This window comes from Cydia pomonella, chromosome 25, assembly GCF_033807575.1.
Source record: "Cydia pomonella isolate Wapato2018A chromosome 25, ilCydPomo1, whole genome shotgun sequence".
NCBI classification, from domain to species: domain Eukaryota; kingdom Metazoa; phylum Arthropoda; class Insecta; order Lepidoptera; family Tortricidae; genus Cydia; species Cydia pomonella.
Genome location: NC_084727.1, coordinates 5,141,451 through 5,152,573, shown reverse-complemented (window position 1 = coordinate 5,152,573; position 11,123 = coordinate 5,141,451). Strand labels below are relative to the sequence as shown.

Here is an 11,123-nt window from a genome sequence, read left to right as displayed (position 1 = left end):
TGAAAAAATGTGTGTCCCCCCCCCCCCGTAACTTCTAAAATAACAGAATAAAAATCTAAAAAAAAATGATTTACATTGCCATGCAAACTTCCACCGAAAATTGGTTTAAACGAGATCTAGTAAGCAGTTTTTTTTAATAAGTCATAAAATTTCAAAAAAAAATTTGTTCATCATACCCATACGTGTGGGGTATCTATGGATAGGTCTTCAAAAATGATATTTAGGTTTCTAATATCATTTTTTTCTAAACTGAATAGTTTAGACACTTCCAAAGTGAAAAAATGTGTCCCCCCCCCCCCGTGACTTCTAAAATAACAGAATGAAAAATCTAAAAAAAATATATGATATACATTACCATGCAAACTTCCACCGAAAATTGGTTTGAACGAGATCTAGTAAGTAGTTTTTTTTATACATCATAAATGGTACGGAACCCTTCATGGGCGAGTCCGACTCGCACTTGGCCGCGTTTTTTCATTTAACTTATAAGTAAAAAAATAAAGGTTATAAAATTAAGATTTGAAAGGAATAGTAAAAAACCTCACTTAGGTTTTCATTTTATTATTGAGTACACATACATATAAGCACTTTGCCACTTTCAATAACATAATGTTCTATAAATAAGTTATATAATCTTTTGGAAAGAAGTACCAACTTATTGTCAGTAAGGTTGCTGGTAGCTGCAGCCACAACGATTTGGTTTACAATTTGGTACAATTTCAATTAATTCGCACTGCTTGATGAATGGTTTACCCGTGAATCATTCAGTTATTTCCCTAATTGCCTGGTAAAAATCTTTGAAAGGTATAGCCTAAATTGAACATACCGTCAATTTAGGTTACTTATAAATGTGGCACCATAGCTCATAAATTGGTGAACCAATTTGAATGTGTTCTCTTAATCTATTTGAATGCAGGTTTTTTATGTTTACAAACAAAATCATTTTAGGTTTTACTAGAGTTAGATCAAGCTAAGTTGGTAATGATTTCGTTGGCACAGACTGCGCAAGTGTTACCTATTTAAACGTCATAATTTCATATAAATTTGATGTTTAAAATAACACTTGCGCATTCTGGGCTATCCAAATCGCTTTTTGGATTTTTGGAAATTTAGTTCTCTTACATTCAAAACACCAATAATCTTCCACAAAATAGTTACTTAATTGGTTTAAACTTCACCAATTAAACAGAAGAACAAAACCAATGAAACAAGGTCCCCAAAATAACAATATTCCAGTCCAGTTACCTACTTCACATTTGTTACACTTCGAACAATGTTTTACAGTTAAGAAATAAATAGCCAAACTTAAAAAGGTTTGAATGAAGGAATGGCTGATATTTTCAGTCTTTAATATACTCGTGATGTAATGTTAATGTTTTGTATGATTTGATTCTAAGACATCTTCATATTTTTAGAACAAACTGTCTTCTGAATGGATTAGTGACGAGATGAATGAAGACACGGAAACAGAATAGATTGATTAAGCTGACGTGAGTGACGTGAGACTCCTGAAAGAGGTAGGCACTATGATGTAGAAATGCTTAGGGCAAAGAAACCAGAATCAGTCTTAGTAGTCATCAGCCGGCACAAATAAAAATGGAATAGACTGCCCCAAAGCGTAGCCGAGAGCGCGTGCAAGCTCCGAACTACACTAAGCCTCCGTACTGCTATCGCGTCCAATGCGGTCCTGCTAAAAGAAAGAAACACCGAAAAATGTAACCCTAACGCCCCAAAGATCAGGGGCCAAGATAAAACTACAGAAGGATCATAATCCCTACACATCGACTTCCGTCGTGTCTCGTTCCGATAAGAAGTGCAATTTTCTATTGCCACTGAAAAGGGCAGTTTTATATTGTCCTGAGGGCAGTTTGTATTGTACATTCGAAGCCTGCAACATCCTTGTCGAACTCGTCGTGTTTTCTGACCACCGCGAATCTATGAGCGGAGCAAGACACCACGCACCGGTGACACGATGTGCACTTTACGGAGCCCGGACGAACAAAAGGCTGGTATTTATTTTGATATGGACTTCTTGACCGCACCGGCGGGCACCCTTTGCTCTTTGGCGGACTGGTGAGTACACAAAAGGTGTACAGAGCAAATAACTAAAAACTACTTACAAACGAAGGTTTAGGTAGATTCCCATTGAATCTTTGAGCCTTAAGGGCTCAGGGCAAAGTATTCAAAGGGGTCATCAGAATTATTATCATGTTCATTAACATTTGTATCAACGTTAGAGTTAATAGCATTAGTTACATTTGAGTTGTTAATATCTACAATGGAGTTATTAGTGTTGACAAATTCATTGATGTTTACAGTGCAGTTAGGTGTTACAGCAAATAATGTGGTAGAGATACTCTTGGGCTTAATTTGCCGCTTTTTGGGCTGACTGGCGACTTACTTAGCACTCTTAGCAGAGAGGACCAGACGGGATGTTACCTGGTCGTGGTAGCAAATGTGAGCCTGAAGGTGATTGTGAGCAAGGGGAGTTGATGGAAGGATGACTTACTGTCGTGGGAGGAGACGATGATAATGTACGTTGTGGATGGGAGGTTTAAATGGGCGGGAGGCCTAAGTACGTTCTCAAGAGTGAATTCGTCATCACTGTCCTCGAGAACGTGCCTACCTCCTTGACAACATTTTCATGAAATGACGCACTAAAGGGATTTGACTCCTATGTGTTTTAAATTTCTTTCTAGAGGCATTAGCCAAGACAGATGAGGCGTAGGTAAAAACTGGGCGCACACAGGTTTTGTAGAGAATTGCTTGTGTCATGTGCCATTTTACTTTTACTATTGACTATTTCAATATAAATATTATTTTAGTATGATGAAAATTAAGGAAGTCAAAACGATTTGCGTAAATGTACCTATACATTCACTAAAATTGGTTATATAAATTACTCAACAAATTATTACGTTTTCCTTTCCTTTTTTTTAAGTAACTAAGATCTAGATTCAGAATATTCCCAGGATACCGATTTACTTAGATAAAATAGTGACTCAATGTTACCTATTTAACAATAACAAACATATCGCTTATTATTAAATTTGGTAATTAATTTTCTTAAACAACAAATCGCTAAATTGTGACTTTAAATGCAAACTATTGCATGTTTGTTATTCCAAATATTTTAGTGTTAATTGACAACAAAAACTACCATAATAAATTTCCAAAATCGCTACTACTTATGCCATCTATCGGCAAATTAAGTCAAACTGTTAAGTATATAACTATAGTAATTCATAATATTAAAATATACGGTTTCAACAGTTACCCAAATTTAAGGAACTCATTTAATTACATTTCTTTATTGCATAAAACAAATTGTGTACAAGAGGCGGACTTAAGCTTACTTGCTATAGGTATAGTTTTATTCAACTCGACTTCCAACAAAAAATATAGTAAAAAATATGTAGAACATTGTATAAATATTGTAAGTCTGAAAATAAATAAAGATTACATTTTAGTCCACATTATTTTTGTATTCATTTTATAATATAAGTACCTCATGATCACCGTAACATTGAATTATAAGCTTCGCATTTTTGGCTAATATCCAGAACTCACAAAGTAATACCTACTTAAAACAAAGCTCACATTTTTCTTATCGATCGAAACTATAGGAAACATTTAAAATACTGATATATGTTTTTTTTTAATGCAGGTAATTACAAAAAAAAACTAAGCTTATTTACTAAGTATCGTTAAACCTGTAAGGGTCTATGCTAGCTGACGCGGACGCCTGCCACGCGCGCACGCACGCGGGTGCTATTTGTAGGTGAAATCCGCCGCACGCGTCCGCTTCAGTTAGCGTTGCTCATACTATTTTTCGTTAACTCGCTCGTCCGCTCCGTGCACCCGCGCCAGCTAGCGTAGGCCCTAAGGTTTATCTGGATACTCCATTCCCGTAGTAGATGTTATACAAAAATAAATTATCTTAAAAGCATAACATACTGTTCAATTGTTCATAATAACTATACTCAGGTTCAGGTTATTATCAGCAATTTATAAATTACAAAAAACCGATAATCATTGCACTGAGAGGAGATACATTTTGTTTCCTTATCCTATTGTTGCTTATCGCTGGCCGAACGGGTCTACATTCGCCCGAGTACAGGATGCTCCAATTATGTACCCACTAGTTATTTAATTGTAATTTCCTTGCAACTGTTTCAGCATTTCTCTTTTAAGGTACCTTGAAATATTATTAGAAGATGATGAGCGGTGAATATAGTTTCAAGTAATGTATTCTCATTAGTCTCCGCCTCACGCGACCGCCGCCATACATGAACGTGTACCATAGTTTTAACGGTAGTTGTAGTAGCAGTATAATTCCGATACATCTTATTAAAAAATTGTATATTTATGGTATTACAGTTTTAATCTAGCTATTACCAGAAAATTCTTTTAATTTAATATATTTTGTGGGTTTCTCATGATGGACTCGTATAAGATGTCGCCTGATTCCATCGTGTCGATGAAATTTCTTATGGCAAACAGAACAAGCGTACGGTCTCTCGCCTGTGTGTACACGATAATGGGTCTTTAGTTCGGCAAGAACTGGAAAATTCTTCCCACATACATCACAAGTATGCGGCCTCTCTCTAAGATGGAGTCTCCGGATATGAACGGTTAAAGCAGATTTATGTCTGAACTGCTGGCCACAAACTTCACAAGAGTGTTGCTTAAAGTCCTCATGCACCTTCATATGGTCCTGTAAACATTTGCTCAGTCTGAATGCCTTATTACATATTTCGCAGGCGAATGGTCGTTCTTCATTATGCGTTTCTCTGTGAGCTCTTAAAGTACTTTTTAGTGTGAATCGCTTGCTACATATTTCGCACATATGTGGTTTTTTTCCCATATGTATATCTATATGTTTAGTTAAAGAACTTTTTAGTGAAAATTGTTTCCCGCAAATATCACAACTAAATTCCTTTTCACCTGTGTGAGTCTGTACATGTCTTTTTAAAGCGGACTTACATTTGAATTGCTTGCTGCATACTTCACATGAATAGGACGGGACGGGTTGATTGGGGCGGTCTAGAACTTGGCCGTGTCTAACTATTAAATGACTCTTTAAGCCGCATTTGTACGAGAACTTCCTTTGGCAAATATCGCAGGAATAAGGCTTTTCACCAGTGTGTACGCGCATATGTTTTATTAAGGCTTCTTTTTGTATGAACCGTTTGCTGCACACATCACAGGAAAAGCTGTAATCCCCCGAGTGAATTTTAGAATGTAGTCTTAACACACTTTTTGTAGTATATTTTTTATGACATATCTCGCATGTGAACGGTTTTCCTCCCATGTGAACAAATTTATGAGTGTCCAAGCTGGACTTTGAAGCGAATTTCCTTTCGCAGACATCGCAGGAGAATTGATAATCCCCCGTGTGATTTTTGAGATGAGCTGTTAAATTACATTTTTCTGCAAATTGTTTTTTACATATATCACAGGTGTGAGGTTTTTCTCCCAAATCTTTTGAACGATTATTTGAGTTATCTGCTATTTCTTTTTTACATAAAGGCAGTTCTCCTGGTTCAAGACGATTACTTTCAGATTTCAAATGTATTTTCAAATGAACATTTAAGCTACCTTTTTGTCTAAATTGTTTGTTGCACACTTTGCATTTGTGAGGTTTTTCTCCGGTATGTATCAACATGTGTTTGCTCCAATGAGATTTTTGTGTAAATCGTGTGTCGCACTTATCGCAAGAAAACTTAAAGTCGCCCATGTGGTATTTGAAGTGAGCATTCAAGTTGCCTTTTTGTGCGAATTTTTTGTTGCATACGTTGCACGAGTACGGTTTCTCTCCGGTGTGTATTCGACGGTGAACTTTAAGCCTGGATTGGTGGTCGAATGATTTCTGGCAGATGTCGCATGTGTGCGCTGCGTCGACGGACGTGGCAGCTGGTTCTGGCGAGTCGCAGATGGTTACGTCAGCAGGCGCCGGCGTTGGTGCCCCGCCGTATAACGCCACTGAAATTAAAAAAAAATGGTATAGGATAATCTGACACAAATCGGCGCAGTCCACACCACTCAGGAACAAATGTCCTTACCGGGATTCGAAACCGAGACCGTCAGCTTCGTAGACTTAATGGTTATGTTATGTAGTGAACACAGGTAAATTGACATATATAAGGGCCCATTTTCAAGAGAAGCACTTTTAAAATATTTATAACGAGTCATTCTCATTCCCGTAGTCAGGCAGGTTGAATACTGCCCGAATTCTTCCAATACGTAACGAGGTGTCAAAGCGGCCTTCACCTGCAGCAGGAGCCCGGCTACGACCTCGAATTACGATTGGAAATAAGGCGAAGGATATTCTACCATAATAAGGAATTTTACGCCAAACTCTGCGTAGGGGCGCCACTGCCACAAACCATCAAAACAAAATATAATAAAACCGGCCAAGAGCGTGTCGGGCCACGCTCAGTGTAGGATTCCGTAGTTACTCTTCCGTCACAATAAGCTAAACTGGAGCTTAAAGTATAGTAAATTGTTAACCAAGGGATGAAACGGTACCTTTCACCCGAGTTAAACAAATAGGCAAATTTGCATAATCAGTACCTAATTAAAGTAAGTCGTTTTACTATGAAGGGAAAACTTTTTGCGATAACTCAAAAACAGCTAAAATGATCATGTCCGCTATAGTTTTCATTTAATGTTTTTCTTAAGCTCTACTTCCACGATTTTTTTCATATTTTTTGGACCTATAGTTCAAAAGTTAGAGGGGGGGGGGACACTTTTTTTTTTCGGTGCGATTATCTCCGAATATATTCACTTTATCAAAAAATGTTTCTTGAAAACTCCTATTAGTATTGAAAGACCTTTCCAACGATACCCCACACTCTAGGGTTAAAGCGAAAAAAAAATGTCACCCCCACTTTACGTATAGGGGAGGTACCCTAAAAAAATTAAATTTTTAGATTTTATTGTACGACTTTGTCGGCTTTATTGATTTATATATCCATGCCAAATTTCAGCTTTCTAGCACTAACGACCACGGAGCAAAGCCTCGGCCAGACAGACAGACAGACAGACAGACAGACGGACATGGCGAAACTATAAGGGTTCCTAGTTGACTACGGAACCCTAAAAAATGATATTGATGCATCAAGGCGGTTTGTTTACAAAGGGCCTACCTCGAAACAAGAAAATCGAAATTATAATATAAATTAAAAAAATAAAAATATAATATAACAAACCGCCTTGATGCATAAATGTCATATTTTATTATCTGTGAAAACTTGACAAAACACACAGTATGTATAAATTACTCTATGGTCTACGATAGATGCTAATGCTGCACTCTGGCGGCAGAACATCGCAGTAATACTCCCTATTATTAACCCGTTTAATATATTTACTTCAATATGTCTACAGCCTGAAAGGAGTTTTTTAGTTAAAAAGCAACAGGGCAATACCGATACCGCGACGTACTGCCCGTTTAGCAGAACGTAGGTAGATTATGAGAGTAAGCCACCTAACGCCTAGTGCAGATAGTAGAGTCAGTCCAAGAGAATTAGGCAGCCCAGATAGTGCAAGTGCCATTTCAAACGTCAAACTTCTATGAAAGAATGACGTTTACTTAACACTTGCATAGGCTAGGCTATCAAAATCGCTGCCAACTTAGCTTAGTCCGACTCTACAAGTTTTGCTTAGTTGTAGGCTAAGGTACATCTGTGTAAGATGTCGTCAAATAAAAAAAGTCTTACTCATTTAATTTGGAACACGTTTTAGAAGTGCCACATAGTAATGGAGCCATAGGTTTTAGTTAGCTCATTGCCAACGGCTTGGTTGGTTATATTTGGAGAATAAAAACATTAGTTTTAAAGGCTGTAACCCGCAGAAATATTGACAGAAATATAGTATTCTAAATTATTTATTTAAGACACAATAGACACGTACCCTTTACTGGTATTCACATTTAAGGATGCATCAAGCACAGAACTGTTGGAAAATACAGGCTGTTTATTTGGTCACCAGCAATAATTGACAGGGTGAATATATAGGTCATACTGAGGCCTCCGACCCCGAAATCGCGAAATCAATTTTGTCTTCTTCATACATGCTGGCTGTCTGATCTTAACATTTTGGTCTCATAGTAAAAGTTGCTCAGTATGACTAAAGATACATTAACTGAATAAGATAAAATCGAAGACAATTTCGTGCTTCGAATTTGACAGGCAAATGAGGCAAACAAGATGGCGATGTACAACTCAATACATTTTGCGGTAACTCTGATTATCAAAAGTTGTACAGTGCCATCTGTTTTGGATGTCAAACTAAGGGGCACGTTTTTTACAACCAAGTCTCTTTAGTATGATCTATATATTCAGCACGTAAATAAACAACCTATATAACTAACTGGACTCCATATTTCATTATACCATTTCGCTACATTCACTTGTCACATTACAGAAGTACTTAAATCTGTTTGGTCTTAAAAATTATGAAGTCTAACAACCTGTCAATCAATAATTTATCAGAGATTTTTAAATTGTTAGTTTTTAAGAGTCATATGAACCCAAAAAGTGAAATTTTGCAAACGAGGCCTTTAGATGCACGACAGCCGCAGGCTGGAGTCTTAAGTGGACCCGAGTTTGCAATATTCTAACCCCGGAGTTACACACAATGTTTTTCATCACACTTGCGAAGAAAAAACTAAATTTAAGCGAAATAATTCTTAAATACGGTGACATCACCACCACTCATCATCATCATCATCATTTACGATCAGGTGAGATCGTGGTCAAACGCCTGCTTATCCTCCATAAAAAAAAAACATTTCTAACATTCATCTGCCATATTGTCATTTTTGACAGGTTAGGCATCGAAGGCACATCAGACCTATTCGGCATTCAGCTATGATTGAAAATTGTGTAAAAATATTTTAAATGGCTATTAAATTAATCATTTTTTAACTTGTCGATAGATGTGTTGTGTTGTAGACGTGTTGCTCGGCTGAGTTATAAAAGCGTACTGAGGACAAAGCAGCCGAAAGCTGGCAACCGGGCGACATTGGTACTCGAGTGGCGCGATAGATGACGCTGCTAGTTGAGAAATTCACTCCATTAGGGCTGAGTTACAAGGGTGTTATCTCATAGGTGGTTCAAGCGGGAGGCACGGATACCTAAATAATAAATTATAAAAATAAAACTCATTTATACCTGCTTGGTTGGTATGAATTAGTGACACAATTGAAACAAAAAAGAGCTCCCAAGGGAGTTATAGCTTTTTTTTACAATTCATAACTCCCGTTGGAACAATATGAGTCCTTTAGTGCACCTGCATATAAATAAGATCTTTTTCGAGCAAGTGTGATCAAAAATAAATTGTATGGGAGTGGCTTTATCTTAACAATCTTGGTTTTATCTTGTTTTCTTACCTGTCTCTCCATCAGGCATCTCAATATCAGATTTTTCCAATTTGATTTCACCTTAGGAAAAAATCACATCACAGCGATGTTAAACACAATATATTAAATATTTATTCATGGATAAAAGTAAATACTTACGCCTTACAGCCTCATTTCCACAGGCTTTCTCCAACTTGATATTAAACTGTGTGCCATCATCTGCAACAAAAGCCCTTGGAGTGGTAGGCCGTCGACTCCCGACCGATTATATCATTTAAATTTCAAATTTGATAAATTGAAATAAAATCAAAATTCTAATAACTCAAAAATGACATATGCCACTTTTGATTAGAAAGTTAAGTGTTAGTGCCCTAACTGCAAGGTTTGCAAAAACCTTAAGAAAATAAGTTTTATGTCTGCGCAATAAAAGCGAAAACGGCGGCTGCGCGTCGGCAGGCGTCGATCGTTGCGAACCGAGCCGAACAACACCTTATTCACTCTTTTTGCTAAGACATAAAGCTTTTTTCTTACGGCTTTTGCCGATTCCGCGTCAATATAAGTGGGGAGACCCTAAGAAAGTCATCAGTCAGATCAGTGTTCCAAAAGGTTGTTTGAGTCTTGCCCAAAGCAGTGAATTTGTCCATTATAACTTTAATGTTAATCATAACTTTTTCCATAATATTTTGACATCATACTATTTTAAAATGTGACTATTTTTTTGATATTTTATAAGCATCACAAGTATAACTGATCCTACATATTTATTTAACTACCTGTTTCATGCTTCTCCTTGAGGGTTATTTCCTCTATCTTTTTTGTGTCAGATAAATCTATTTGCAGACACTCATGCAGCTTTGCTTGACTGCACTTCACTTGCAGTTTAAAATCACTTGCATCTCTCAGGCGGCCAAGACACACCTCACAGATTCCATACTTATCATTTCCCAAGATCAGCTGAAAGAAGATTATATAAAACTATTTGTACTGATTTAGATTTGGTGTATTCCCATTTGTACTCGACAGGCACAGATGGGAATTGGTATATTCAAATTCCCGTCTGTCCCAGTCTTATGTATAGGAGTGGTAACATGGGACGGAGACAAATGAGAATACATGTTATATTTTCAAAATGGCACAAAATTCAATTAAATTTTTTGTACAAGATCTAACACAATTACAATTCTTAACTGAACTGTGCAAGCATCTGAATCTAATCTGCGAATTTATAAAATTATTTAACATTAGTATTTCCTAACTGTGGCTGGTCCTTAGCAAAAAAACAAAGATTTATTGAGTGATCCCTTATCACTGAAGCTTAACTACATAAACTGACGCGCGCTGTTACAGCCCAATATCATATATATCAGCAAAAACCACAGGCGTGGCGTTCAATTCAAAGGGGCCAGCGGCTTTGATTGCACCTATTATTCGTGCATTAATATTGTGATACCTACATTTATCTCAAAGCATTCTCTTAGCATGTCGGAGTATACCTCCGTTTTGCCGTTATGGTTGTACAGCGTAGTGAGCCCCTTCTCTGGCGGCCGTAGCAGGCAGCAGCTACATGAGTATAAGTCCATTTTGACAACATATACACGATATCACTATCAGGTAACGTTAACGCCCTTGTTTTTCATTTCCGTCTTTATTAAGCATGTACTTTATTCTTATTAGGAACGAAGCCATGAGCCTGTCTACAAATACAATTTATGGACGTAAAATTAAGTCAAATTTTGATCAATCAGATCAATGTATT

General features: G+C 37.0%; 1 protein-coding gene across 2 annotated transcripts; it reads right to left on the bottom strand.

Annotated features, from left to right (window-relative positions):
• Positions 1-3,295: 3,295 nt before the first annotated feature.
• Positions 3,296-11,123, bottom strand: LOC133531639 (gastrula zinc finger protein XlCGF57.1-like). 2 transcript variants are annotated; one of them, XM_061869960.1, is made up of 5 exons: positions 10,822-11,123; positions 10,141-10,321; positions 9,527-9,586; positions 9,398-9,448; positions 3,296-5,985 (listed from the first exon to the last, which is right to left on the bottom strand). In XM_061869960.1, exons 1-5 carry the CDS (start codon positions 10,945-10,947, stop codon positions 4,388-4,390), a joined length of 2,016 nt encoding a protein of 671 aa, XP_061725944.1. In that variant the 5' UTR covers positions 10,948-11,123; the 3' UTR covers positions 3,296-4,387. The 2 variants fall into 2 exon arrangements, with proteins under 2 accessions (XP_061725944.1, XP_061725945.1); XM_061869961.1 differs by lacking the exon at positions 9,398-9,448.